The 14,430-nt window shown below is 47.0% G+C and overlaps 1 protein-coding gene across 3 annotated transcripts in view; it reads left to right on the top strand.

Moving 5' to 3' along the window:
* The window catches only part of RUVBL1 (RuvB like AAA ATPase 1), a 40,338-nt gene that overhangs the window by 25,496 nt on the left and 412 nt on the right, over positions 1 to 14,430 (top strand). For all 3 annotated transcript variants that reach the window (XM_058566932.1, XM_058566923.1, XM_058566939.1), the window contains 3 exons: positions 700 to 898; positions 8,448 to 8,550; positions 13,295 to 13,386. In XM_058566932.1, the coding sequence (XP_058422915.1) occupies positions 700 to 898; positions 8,448 to 8,550; positions 13,295 to 13,386 (394 nt within the window). The remainder of the gene's footprint in view (positions 1 to 699; positions 899 to 8,447; positions 8,551 to 13,294; positions 13,387 to 14,430) is intronic.

The raw sequence follows: 14,430 nt of genomic DNA, 5'->3' as shown, positions 1-14,430 counted from the left end.
TACTGCATAAGATCTTCATGTTCTGTGTTTGTGAGCAGCTCTCTCCTGATGGTAGCATAAGAGCTGGTTTGGGAAATGAGAACTGTGACCTTAGATGGGTTATTTAACTTTTGAGAGACCAGTCCCTCTTGGAGCTCTGAGATTAGACCTTTCCTCAGAACCTTCCCTTTTCTAAATGCACCCGATTCCTTTATGCAGACACTTGATTGAAAGTTAATTAACCTAAGCTTTGTCATATAGAGCCAAAAGAAAGGGTCATTTACCAGTACAGAACAGGAACATTTACTTATGAAAACTCATTTCATCCAGGGCTCCCAAACACCAGTGTCTCTGGGATCAAGCAGGGAGCTGAGTTGAGTAATAAGGTGTGAGTAATAAGGCATGGTGGGGAATGTGACAGACTGGGAGTACACGCCCTTGTGAAGACATGCAAAACATTGTAAAAGCCATTTAAAAACTTGACAAAACACATGTTCAGGGGAAGCTGCCAACATTGTGACCTTTATTTGTGATTATCCCTATTTTCAGATGATGAAACTGAAGCCTGGAGTGGGGACATAATCTGCTTGGAGTCACATAGCTAACAGTAAAACCAGGCTCCAAACTTGGGTTTGACTTGAATTCGGATGGGGTAGAAGAGAAAGGTAACAGTCTCCCCCCTGGTGCTGACCTTGCCTATCTGTCCTTGCTGCCTCCTAGACAAACTCCGAGGGGAGATTAACAAGGTGGTGAACAAGTACATTGATCAGGGCATTGCTGAGCTGGTTCCTGGTGTGCTCTTTGTGGACGAGGTCCACATGCTGGACATTGAATGCTTCACCTACCTACACCGGGCCCTGGAATCTTCTATCGCCCCCATCGTCATCTTTGCATCCAATCGAGGCAACTGTGTCATCAGGTAGGGTGGCTGCCTGCCAGCCATGAGGCTTTTCCACCTTCCGTCTGGCTCATTTGTTCCTCTGGGATCAGTTTAAACCCATAATGTGATGAGTCAGGATGGGGCTGAAGGGAGGTGATGTTCATTTTGAGAAACATGCTGAAGTGGCTTGCCTTCGTGGTCAGGAAAGGCAACAGCCACCCTATTCCTGAATATGAGGGCCTCTCACGTGGTCTCTGGGGTTACTCTGTGGTATGATTTGGTCATTCAGTTGGAGTGGGCAAAGCTAAGGTCATATGGGCTGGCATTACGTGTGTTAACTTCTGCTATCCTCATACCAGCTCTGGGAGGTAAGTATTCTTGGCTTCATTTTTCAGATGAGGAAACAGAATGGCAGCATAACTTGCCCCTGGTCAAAAAGATAGGATGAGAACCCAGGTCTTTCTGAGAGTGAAACCAGTATTTTCTCTCTATCCTAGACCTTCTTGGAGCACACTGGCACCTGCCTCTACCCCTACTCCCTTAGGTCTGCCTTTGAGAAGGTAGATGTTGACTCCTGGAAGGTGAATGCTCATATGATGCTCACCCTGCCAAGATGGGCCCAGGGCTGAGTCGGGGGACTTCGTTGAGGTTCTTTTTTCTCCTGAGTCTTCTGTAGGCCTGTGAGCCCCAGAGAACACACCATCTTTCCAGCTCTCAAGCCTAAGCGTTAGCATCCCCATGCTTGGTGGTTTTTCTGCACTTTTGCTCCTATTGGAATATCAGGGCCTGGTCGCAGCAGTGCTTGGGGCATGAAGTGGGGTGGTAGGGAGCCCCTTTTCAAGCCTGCAGCAGAGTAGTGAGGGGAAACAGAGCCCCGGAGCCTCTGTGCTCCTGACAGCAGGGGTGATAGGAATCCAGAGAGAGACCCTAAGGCCTGTGAGTATCTGAGCATAGAGCTGGAGCCAAACTGAGTTAGGAACCCGAATTGCTGATTCACCTAGCCTTGCCTCTGAACGATGTGGGTCATATCTCTAGGAGTTGAGCTGGCTCTTGATGGAAAAGCTTTATCTCCATTGAGGTTGTCCAGAAGCCATGCTGCTGGCTCTGGGGCAGGCCTCCCCTCAGTTCCCCTTTCAGGTGGTTGCTCTTGCTTAGAATTAAGATTTGCATGCATAATTCAAGTTCATGTGGCAGCATCTTGTAGTTGCTCTTTGAGTCCTGTAATGCTGTCTTGACAAGATCATTGTCACAGGTGTTTTCTGCAATTTTGGAGAGGAGGCACCTTGTACCAGGTCCAGGCCAGCTGTTGGTGAGAAAAGCCTGGCTACTTGATATGTGGCCTGGTGCCGGGTGAGCCTGACGTCCCTGCCGTACAGACCCTGTAGGTTTGCTGGACTTGCCTTGCTTTGGTCAGGCCTGGTTTCAGTCTGATAGCTGGTGAAAGGGTTCAGCCTGGACAGATTGCGCCCCCTGCTGGAGTGCTCTGCTAACAGGCTTCCCTGCCTGACAGTAGAGAACCCAGCCCAGCAGATGCCAGTAGAGCCTGGCAGCTTCTGGCAGGAGCAAGATTGCTTAGGACTCAGAGTACGTTCTCTGAGTCCTGTCCCAACTAGGAAAAAGGTGCATAGGAAGGTGGCTTAGATCTCAGAATCTGCCCACTGGACAGAGCTCTGGTCAGCTTGAAACCTGGGAGACTTGGCCCCAGCCCTGTCCAGACTGATTTGATCAAGGGCCGCTTGAGGTTGTGGCTGCTTGCTGCCACCAGACTGCAGTTACCTAAGTGGAGGGAAGATGCTCAGAGTGTGGATCTTAACGCAGGTCTGCTGAGGTAACCAAAATTGGAGTGTATGCTCTAGAAGAGGATTTTGGTGCCAAGCCCTAGTGGGAAATTCATTGTGGTAGTGATAATAATAACGTCAAAATAGCAATGATAAAAATAATAGCCAACGTATATTGAGGAGCTCTTTCTGTGTACCAGGCACTCTGCTGCTCTCACCTCAGCTTAGCCGGGAAGGAACACTTAGTGGTGTTCTCATTGTTCAGACGAGAACAGCAAGGCTCCCCCGGGATGGGGAACTTGACCAAGGTCACACAGCTCAGAAACGAGGCTGAGATTTTAATTCAGACCCCATGCTCTCAACAAGACTTGATTTAGATGTGAAACGATGAAATTTCTGGAACGTTTGCACAGTTTTGGCAACATCTGACTTGCTGCCCATCAGACTCTACCCCTATAGAGTAGGGGAGCTGTTGAGCTTCCTTGCTCCTCAGATTCCTATCTGACCTCCAGAGCTCAAAAGGAAAGGGAAGAGGGAAGGAACTCACAGCAGTTGAGGGCTTCCTCTGTGCCAGAAACTGTCCAAACTATTCTACATGGGTCATCTCAGGTAATCTCAGGGCACCCTGTGACCCTCTGGGCAGGTGACATTATCTTCAGACTCACATAGGAGGTGACCTCTGTGGGCCGCAAGCCTGAGGGCTGTCTTCCCGTGCCATCCCTGCTCTCCTACACTGCTTCCCAGAGTGGCCTCGGTCAGTGAGTGGGGGTCGAGCTTTGGTGGTGGTGGGAAGAGAATGTTGAGCGTGGATGACATGCGTGGCTATTAAAGTGCAAACAGCCCCCAGACGTCTGGATCACCTCTCCTTGTGCACAGGGGTTGCAGGAGCCATTCCCAGAGGAGTACCTGGCCCTAGGCTTCTTCCTTGATGCCTCGGGTTCCTCCTGGGAAGAGATACATCCATGGGTGCAAGAGTTGGTGAAGCTCACTGGCTCTCGCCTTGGCTCCACCCTTGCTTGCCGCCTTAAGGAGTCGTTTCCCTTTCAGGCAGCAGGATCCTCAGCTGTTAAAGGAGAGCTTGGCCCTGATCCCAGCTCTAAAAACTGGGAGGTCTTCTTTTCCTGTGGAGAATAACCCCTCAGGATTAAGGAGTCTTTGCAGGAGTTTTTCTCCACAAGTCTCTTTGTTGCACCAAAGCGTCAAAACTTAACAAACAGTGTGGTCTCAGTTCAGTGTAACCCTGTGGCAGAAGACATCCCAAGTGGCGCTTTGAAAAAAAACAGCTTTGTGGAGATAAAATTCACACAAATCCAATTCACCCATCTAAAATGTAAAATTCAGTGGTTTTTACTATATTCACAAAGTTGTGCAATCATCATCACTATTTTAGAACATTTTCATCACCCCAAAAGAAATCCTATACCTATCAACAGTTACCTGACCACCCCCCCAACACCTAGTTTCCCCCCAGCACCTCTCTCCATAGCCCCTGGCAACCATTTATCTACTTTCTGTCTCCATGCATTTACCTTTTCTGGATATTTTGTATAAATGGCACCATACAGTCTGTGGTCTTTTGTGTCTGGCTTTTTTCACTTAGCATAATGTTTTCAAGGTTCATCCATGTTGTAGATTGCATCAGTACTTATTTGTTTTTAAGGCTGAATAGTATTCCAAAGTATGGAATATTTAATAGCACAAATTTATTTATCTATTTGTCAGTTGATGGACATTGGGTTGTTAGGTTGTTTTTACTTTTTGGCTATTATGAATAATGCTGCTATGAACATTTGTGTACAACTTTTTATGTAGACATAGTTTTATTTCTCTTGGTTATATACCTAGGAGTGAAATTGCTGGGTCAAATGGTAACTGTTTAACCTTTCAAGGAACTGCCAGACTGTTTTCTACAGTGGCTGCACCATTCTCACCAGCAATACGAGGTTCCAATTTCTCCATATCCTGGACAACACTTGTTGTCTGTCTTTTTTATTATAGCCATTCTAGTGGGTGTGAAGTTGTATCTCATTGTGGTTTCGATTTGCATTCCCCTGATGGCTAGTGATATTGAGCATCTTTTCATGTGCTTATTGGCCATTTGTGTATCTTGGCAGAAATGTCTGTTAATGATCCTTTGTCCATTTTTTATTTGGGTTGTCTTTTCATTGTTGAATTGTAAGAGTTCTTTATGTATTCTGAATATTGGACCCTTCCCAGATAAATGATTTGCAAATATTTTCTCCCATTCTGGGGGTTGGTTATCTTCTACAGTTTCTTGATAGTGTCTTTTGACACACCAGTTTTAAATTTTGATGAAGTCCAATTTATCTGTTTTTTTCTTTTGTTACGTGTGTTTTTGGTCTCATATCTAAGAAACCATTGCCTAATCTAAGGTCACAAAGATTTACACCTTTGATTTCTAAGAATTTTATAGTTTTAGCTCTTAGATTTAGGTTTATGATCATTTGGAGTTAATTTTTGTGTATGATATTAGGAAGAGGTCTGTCCAACTTCATTTTTTTGCAGGTGGATATCCAATTGTTCCAGGACCATTTGTTGAAAAGACTGTTCTTTCTTCATTGAATTATCTTGGCAGCCTCATCAAAGAATCAAATGGCTTTCTTCTTAGCGCTCTTCCTGTGTCCACTGAGCCAAGGTTCAGAGAGTTGCCTTTCACATCACCCAGAGAGGTGCTTTGACTGCTCTTCCTGACATCAGAAAAGCTGTGTGGTAGCCACGGCCCTGCAGTTGTAGGGTTACGTAAAGAAGCACTTAGGCAGTGATTCTCAGCCGGGGCCATTTTTACTTGTCTCCACTTGGGGGTGCTTCTGGCATCTAGTGGGTGGAGGCCAAGGATGCTACTGAACATCCTATAATGCACAGGACAATCCCCTACAAAAAAATTATTTGGTCTAAAATGTCAAAATGTCATAGTGGAGGAACCCTGAGTTATAGTAAGAGGAAAGTATTCACAAATGAGTCAACCATTTTGCACATGTGTAGATATATCTATAGGATAAATTTCTAGAAGCACAATTACTTTGTTCCTACAGATACGCCATATTGGATTCCAAGGAGAATTGGGCCTGTGGCCTCACAACCCAAAACGTCTGGAAGAGGCTCACCATTAACACAGTTTGAACAATTGTCACATGGCATAATGGTGAAATCAATATTAGGCTGAGGCCAAAGCCAGAAGTGAACTTCTGAGTGCAAGAATAAATCTGCAATTTTAGCCAATTGTAATTATTATTATAGTTTATTGTTAGCAGTTTTATAATCTAATATGGCTGTTATGGCCACCTTGTCAAACAGTGATTGCTCAGGATGAGAGCTCCTCCTGGTTACCACCCTGCACAGGAGCACTAGTAAATAGGAGCTCCCATTCCCTGGCCCATTTAGCAATGTACTGGACCCTTTTGTGCCTAGCAGAATAGAATTCCAGAAACCGTTTTTCAATAAGATGTTTTCTAAAAGAAACTTTGTACGTAAGATTCATAGCTTGGACAATTTCAAAAATGTTTTGTCTTTAATTCCTGAAAAATGTTTAGTAGTCTTTAAGTAGACTTTTGTGTTTAGATTTTTAGTTTTAATGGACTCACAGCTATAAGAAATTTTCTTAATGCATTCTTATAAATTCTGTTCTTTTGAAGTTTGGCTAGGGAGTACTTCATTTTTCTCTAACCTTTTCTTCTTTAGGCTTTTTATATTCGTTATTGTGTCTGAATCGAAGATGATTTATCATGAGTGTTTAGAATTTGGGATATTTTAATGTGGCAAAGTCAAGATCTTTTAAAGAGTTCCCAAGAATTCCCAAGGGAATTCCCATATAGGAATTTAAAAAAACCAAACTTATGGCCTAACTAGAATTAAATAACTAAAAATTAAATGTAGTTTTTAAAGGTTCTGTTTAATGTAAAGATTGCAGGCATACCAAATACCGAGATTTGAATCATGATAGAATTTGATCTTTATGATTCTTCCTTGTTATTATTTTAAAAAATATTTGTTGGTGGAAAAGATTTGTTTTCTCTAAAGTTATCTTAATATTTGTATTAGTCCATTTCCCTATTTATTTTGAAAGGTCTTAATTATTTTTTTATATTAGATTTAACAGTTCATTAATGTAGCATTTTATTCTTCTTTTGAATTGTTTTTATTATGGTAAAATGTATATAACATAGAATTTGCCATTTTAATTATTTTTAAGTATACAATTCAGTGGCATTAATTACATTCACAATATTGTACAACCATCACCTCCATCCATCTCCAAAACTTTTCCATCACCCAAATAGAAACTTTGTATCCATTCAGTTATAAGTCCCATTTTCCCTTTACCCCAACCCCTGGTAACCTCTAAACTACTCTGTCTCTATGAATTTGCCTTTTCTAGACGTTTCCTATAAGTGGAGTCATACAGTATCTGCCCTCTTGTAACTTGTTTCTTTCACTTAGTATGTTTTCAAGATTCATCCTGTTGTAGCATGCAACAGAACAATGTTTTATTCTTTCAATAATAAATATGCATTTATACTTCAACTGACTGGATAGAATTTCAAGTTAGATTTTTTTTTACTGAGGTTGCATTTCTAGAATGTTTACTTATATTTGAAACCAAATATTCTGATATTAACAATTAAATCAAATGGCCTGTCCTTGTCCTTTGTTGTATGGATAGTTGTGACCATGGACTCTGCAGCCCGGCACAGGTTTAGGAACACCGGAAATGGGGCTCATGTTGACCTGCTACTGCTGCGACTCCCAAAGGCTGAGGCAAAAGCCCACGGCACGCTGGGCTTCCAGACCCTGGGGCCGCAGGCTGGCCCACGTGCCGCAGGCTGGCCCAGCATGCATCCTGTCAGGCGGCTGGTGCCTCGTGGCCCAGTGGGTTGGCAGGCTCCTCTCCAGGGTTGTCCTTCCTGTGGCTTGGCTAAGAATTCAAGAGAAAAATAGGCAAAGGACATGATTGGCAGTTCCCCCCCAAAATAAAATAACTAATGAATATAAGGGAAAGCATTCAAATGCTTCATTAGTAATCAAGGAAATGCAAATTCAAACAAGGTGTTACTCTTCCTTTTTCTAACCATTAAAGCAGCAAAATATGTAAGAATTAGATACCTAGTGTGGGCTACAGATCAGATCACTTGTGTAGCTGTGTAAATTAGTACATTCATTCAAATAGATATTCACGGTTGTGTCAGGCACTGTGAGAGTTGCTGAGGAAATGTTCCTGCCCATATGCATAAAATTGTTTATCAAAACATCATTAATAATAATAGCAACAATTGGAAACTACCTAAATGCCCAACAGTTTGGGTTAAGTAAAATACTTGATGGATTGTTAAGACTTAAGCAACGTGGACAAATCAAAAAAATATCTGCATTCTTTGTGTAATTTATAAAAATGTGTATGTGAAAATTTGGCAAAAACGTATAATTTTTTTTTTTTTTTTTGCTGAGGAAGATTTGCCCTGAGCTAACATCTGTTCTAATCTTCCTCTATTTCGTTATGTGGCTCACTGCCACAGCATGGCTGACGAGTGGTGTAGGTCCACATCTGAGATCCGAACCTGCAAACCTGGGCTGCCAAAGTAGAGTGTGCCAAACTTAACCACTATGCCCGAGGGCTGGCCCCCTAAAGTTTTTGATGTCACCTGAATGTTAGTCTATTTACTGTGTGGTCCTGGTTCTGACTCTCAGGACGTGAACTAGCTGCTTTGTCATTGTGAGTGCCTCAGCCGTGTTTCCAATGTCCAGTGTCTCGTCTCAGAGAGGCCTGGTTGATGTAATAATTCTGGCCCTTGCAGGGGCACTGAGGACATCACCTCTCCTCATGGCATCCCTCTCGACCTTCTGGACCGAGTGATGATCATCCGGACCATGCTGTATACTCCGCAGGAAATGAAACAGGTGAGCCTCACCCCCTCCCCAACCCCACTTCTGTCTCTTCTCCCCTCTTTTGCTCCCAGTATTCCCTGATGCCATACAGAAAGGTATCCATGGAGCGGACCTGGCTCACACCACCATCCCATCACTTAGCTGCTGGCCTTGGGCAAGTCACAATATTCCAGATCCTCAGTCCCACCCTCTGAAAGATGGATGGGCCAGCTAGACATTGCCTGAAGGGTCACAAAACCTCAGCAGCCTGTGGGTCTTGGCTGTTCTCTCTTCTACTATATTGCTTCTGACAAACTTTAGGAAAGGGATCGTGAAAAAATTGACTAGATGACAGCCATCCGGGAGGCCATTAGCTCTTGGAAAGAGGCAATAAAGTATGATTTAGTGATAGCCTCTTGGTGCCCAGGCCAGACCCTGTCCAAGGCCTCTTCTGCTCAGTGGATGAAGCCAGGAGCTCTGTTCCACCAGACCCCACAGCAGCCCGGCTCCAGCAGGGCGCATCTTGGAGCGGGCAAGTGCCCAAGTCCTAGCAGAGCCTAAGTGTTGTAAACAGTGTGACTAGTGGTGGGTTTCTCGGGGGGTTTAGAGGCTGTGCCTGGGGCTACTGCCCAGGCTGTAGAGATGATGGTGAAGCAGGGTCACATAGCTTAGAGGGGCACCTGGGAAGGGAGGTCATAAACTAACCTTATAATAAGAGGCTTGAAGGAGGTGAACATGGAAGCATCTAGCTCAGTGTCGGACATAGAGTGCATGCTCGAAATTCTGCGTGAGCTGAATTTGGCTTAGGCTTGGGGGTGGGGATGACAGGGATGTATGAGATTGGGCCTTAGCCCAAGGGGTGCAGTTCCAGTTCTCCCTGCAGGAATTGGCTCTTGCTTGATCTGGAGCTGGAGCATCAACTGTGTGCCAAGCAGTGCCTAGGCATTTTACACTTAGAATTTCTAGTCCCTTTACTGGTACTTCCAGGTATCATTATGATCATCGTCTTTTTTCCTTTTGATGGCTGAGTCACTGAGCGGCGAGTCCAGGATGCAAAGCCAGGCTATGCTTTGCAGAGCCCAGGCCATCTGCTCAGTGGTGGATAGAGCCTTAGGTTGGTGTCCCACTGGGACAGCATGGGCTGTGCTCTTTCCCCTGCTCTGCCCACCCTTGCCCCAGATGGTCTTGCTGCTGACGTAGGTCTCTTACTGTGGGGTCTGCATGCAGCCAAGGCTGGGGATGTGGGGCGGACCAGGGCTGCACTGATGCCTTAATGGCCTCTGCCTGGACCCTCTCCTCTCACCAGACCACAGGTACTCTTTGTTGGACATTGTGGTAAGCCCATGGACATGCTTAGCCAGCATGATTCCATTTGATCCTCTGTAACTGTGAGGTGGGGAGAACTATTATCATAGTCATTCTTAAAGATGAAGAAACCAAGACTCAGACTAACTAATGTGCCCGAGTTCATAAGGCCAGTCAGTGGGTAGGTGACAGGACTAACTGGAATCCAGGCTGTCTGATCCTGAAGCACATGTTCTTAATTGCTGTGTCACCAGCATCCCACCTGCTAGAAATATCTCATTGGGGGTGGATTCCCTGTGGCAGTTTGTCAGCAGGGCCTTTCTTTTTGGAGTTCTGAGAGTCTCCTGGGCATTGCCTGGCAGCCCCCCTGCTTGCCTGTGGCCCATCCAGCCTGGCCTTGCCAGCATTTCTTGTTGACCAGCACCCGGGAGTGCCCTGGTGATGCATGGAGCCAGAGCTCTCCCCTCATAACCAGCATTGACAGGATACCGAAACAGTTACAGTTCATAACAGCAACTGTGTGCATGATTTAGGAGATAGTGTCAATGGCTAGGGGCCTTGTCACCAGATAATGGTCTCTAGCTCTTGGATGGATGCTAGGTTGAAGCCAAGGCATTCATTGAATAGAAGCAGAAGCAAAAGCAAAGGAGTAATTGGTCCCTTCCCCATCCTTACCCTTGGGACTGGGGAGCCCCATCTGACCTGCTGGGAGAGGCAGCCCCCACCCTTGCAATATTTTGTGGCTGAGTGACTTGAGCAATTTGGCGCACCTCTGTGAGCCTCGGCCTTTTCTGCTCACTGGAAGATCTGCGCCCTCCTTTCAAGGCTGTCGTGAGGACTAAGTGAGATCGTGACAATAACTTAGGGCCGGCCATCCGTTCCCACTGCAGTTATTATTACTGTTATGAACAGCTTGCAGGTGCTTCACAGACACTCGCTGGGGTCCTTACAATAGCGTTTGATAACCAGAGTTTGAGGCTCAGCAAGAGCACGGATCTCGTGGTGATGGAGAATAAGCTGGAGAGCTGGGACTCCACTCAGAGCCAGTTTACCTTTGCTGCCTCCATTCAACCCCGGAGCATGTGGTCCGAGCTCCCTGAGAATGTTCTGCACTGTGCCTCAAGCGCAGTGACTGTAGGCCAGCAGGAAGGCCTCTTCTCAGGTTAGCAGAGGACAGACTAACTGCCAGGAGGGGCATTGCTTTGCTGTTGTGGTTTTGAAGGATAACCTTAGCATTTCTACTGGAGCCTGGGGCATGTTTTTAAAAAAACAAAGTAAATGTAACTTGTGTACTCGGCCATCAGTGCCGACACCCTCATAAACTATCCCTGCAGGTTATTAAATGATTAAAGATCTAATTTATGAACTGTCCATTTCTGAGCAGTCTGAAACAGGAGCTCTTGGGATTGCTCTGACCTCCTCTAGAGAGAATGAGAGCCGACTGTCCCTGACATTCCTGAAACTGAACTTCCAATTCAGCACAGCTTGCTGAAGGCCAGATGCTCAGGGCTGAGGCTCTCCCCTTGACCAGGCTCCAGGATTAAATATTTGCATTTCCTTGGAGTTTCAGAAGGCCTCCGGGGGACATTGTTCTTGGCAGGACCTGGAAGTTTCCTCAGTCTCCAGCTGGCAGTGAGAAGCCCTTTGTATATTGGAGCACAAACCTGTCCAGCTCTGACTCTTATGATCAGAGGGGAGCACTGTGGATGGAGCTGGGAGCAGGGGTCCTGCTCCCCCCTCCTTTTCCCGCCATTCTTGTGCCCATCTAGTAACTTCTCTCTGCTCAGCTGCATGTAGCCTTGGCGCCCAGTCAGTGGAACCTCTCCTGCACAAGCTCAGATTCTTTTGACAGAGGTCACACACACCCTGGCCGCACTGGCTGAACAGATAAGTTTTATGTGGCCAATGCAGTATTTGTGAAATATTTGACCAAGTTGCCAACATTAGAAATGAGGACATTTCCTACAAGAATCTTGAGTTCTGAGGCTCTCTTGACAAAATGGAAGACTTTTTGCCATCACCTGGCCTTCAGCCCTGGTGGCACTGGTTGCCTGCAGTGGAGGGGCTGCCTTCCTGGGGATGTATGGCCTGTCCACTGCGGCCCCACCCACCTCTTCTACAGAGAGACCTGGCTCTCCTGTCGAATGAGACATTTCCCCCTTGCAGCAGTGACGTGCTGGGCCCCTGAGCAGAGTCATTAGACGCTAAACTCTCCACCCCTGCAGCTCCAGCCCTCAGGGTTTGAAGTGTCCGTCTCCTAAACCTCAGGTCCCCCTCTTCCCTTTGTAAGGCTTTAGCTGGGGGCTCAGTCTATTTATTTATTTATGTATGTATGTATGTATGTGAGGAAGGTCAGCCCTGAGGTAACATCCATGCTAATCCTCCTCTTTTTGCTGAGGAAGACTGGCTCTGAGCTAACATCCACTGCCAATCCTCCTCCTTTTTTTCCCCAAAGCCCCAGTAGATAGGTGTATGCCATAGTTGCACATCCTTCTAGTTGCTGTATGTGGGACGCGGCCTCAGCATGACCGGAGAAGCGGTGCGTCGGTGCGCGCCCGGGATCCGAACCCGGGCCGCCAGCAGCGGAGTGCGTGCACTTAACCACTAAGCCACAGGGCCGGCCCTGGGGGCTCAGTCTTTCCCACTTCCTGTGCCTCTACCCTGGGTGTGTTTTTATAGCTTTAATTTAAACAAGAGCTTCTGGATATCTTGTTTACGAAGCTGCCAAAGTGAAAAATTCCTGTATTATATGAGGTTCGAAGTCCTCGAGTTATCTCAGCTCCACAACACACAACATCATTATCCCAGCTGCGCCTTATCACTCAGCGCTGCTGCGCCTGCAGGACCCTGATGCCACTGTGTTACAGTGCCCCGCCGCCAGCCTGCCTGCCCGCCCTCCAGCTTGACTGGGATCTTCACACCGGGACAAGTGTCAGCCTCCTCTTGATAGGTTAGATATCTCCCAGTGATGTTATGAGGGCTGGTCAATCTTGAAAAGTAACTTTTTGATGTATTTAGCCATCGTATTTATCAAGCAAATAAAGAATGTCTCTTCTTGCCTTGCTTGTAAGTGGTGGTGCCCACGCTGGAGAGGAGGTCAGAGCCGTCGAGGGAGCCTGGGCAGGTTGTGGAGAGGCTGCAGTTCTTGGGGGCTGGGGATTGCAGAGGGAAGGGACCGGAGGCAGGGGCTGAGCCACTCTGGCGCACGCTTCAGGAGCGAGGGTCACCTTCTGGTCAGTATGAACACAACAGCCTGGCTGTAAAGCCATTTCCATAGAATAGGTGTGGCTGGAGCCCCGGAGATGAGCACGAGGCAGCAGTCGGCACTCTGCCCGCCATCCCGGGTTTGGGCCTCTGCTGCTCTTACGATGCAGGACGAGAAACCCTGAACAAGATTGTTTTTAAAGCACTTTACTTTATAGTTGGGCACTTGATGTTGGTCACTGTTGATCATGTTTTTCTCCTCTAACAGATCATTAAAATCCGAGCCCAGACAGAGGGAATCAACATCAGCGAGGAGGCGCTGAACCACCTGGGGGAGATCGGCACCAAGACCACTCTGAGGTGAGCCAGTGTGCCCTGGACACCTGTCTGCCTGGAGCTGCTCCAGACACTGCCGGTGCCTTCCCAGCACAGCCTGCAGGGCCTCGCTGGGGTCCGTTCTGGGACGTGAAGACAGGCCCCCTTCACAGGGCACAGGACCACGTCTGCTCTTACTGCTGTGATGGCTTTGTCCCAGGGTGCTGCGATTTAGAGTGCAGAATATCTAGATGATGGTGTTTAAAAAGCTAGAGTAAGATGTTAAATCTCCTTGTCCTGTAGCAGATGCTCCCCTCTGGTGGAGAGCTTGCTCTGATCCTGGGCCAGTCCCCTTGACTGAATCAGAGACCAGGGGCAGGGGCAGGGGCAGGGAGCTCACTGGCCAGGTCCTGCCTTGCTGTCTCCCCTCTGCTGGCTCTGTTCTCCAGGTGTGTGGTCGGTTGGGAGGTTGGGTGCAGGCGAAGGTGAGGGTAGGAGTACAGACATAGATTGCTCCCCTGACTGTTCACTCGCAGCTTGAAGCCAGTTGCCTGTGGAGGATGTCCGTTGTCAGTTTCCTGGCTCCTTCCTTGTGAAATCATGACTTCTCAGTCCTCAGCCCGTCCCTATTTCCCTCTAAGTCAGTTCCTCGCTCCTAAGGTTAAAGCAGAATTGCAAGCTGTTTTGTTTGAGTGGAGTGGTGGTTTTAGTGACTCCTGGATTTTTGTGCCTTTGAGGGGGCCTGTGCTTTTAGGTGGCTGTGTGTTCATTTCCCTGCCACATTCAGTGTCCCGATCTGGACCTCGGCCTTGCCTGCCTGGCCCCTGTGTACGTCTAAGTTTGCAGGCCCTTTCAAGTAGCACTCAAGTTACCTCCTGTCAGAAAACTTTCAGACTGTGACAAAGATTTGAGGGGAAGGACTTATGTCATGTTGATGACTTCTGGCTCCTCCCCGATGGGGTCATGACTGCAGATCTCCTTGTCTGCTGTGTCTGCCATAGCTAGCATAAGCCCAGCATTGGGTTCAGCCCCTGGTGTCAGTGGGGCTCCCATCTGGGGGCCCTGTTTCACTCCTGGCCCTGCCCTGCC

This window comes from Diceros bicornis, chromosome 2, assembly GCF_020826845.1.
Source record: "Diceros bicornis minor isolate mBicDic1 chromosome 2, mDicBic1.mat.cur, whole genome shotgun sequence".
Classification (NCBI taxonomy): Eukaryota; Metazoa; Chordata; class Mammalia; order Perissodactyla; family Rhinocerotidae; genus Diceros; species Diceros bicornis.
The sequence above is the reverse complement of the archived record's forward strand: the minus strand, read 5'-3'. Positions and strand labels throughout refer to the sequence as shown.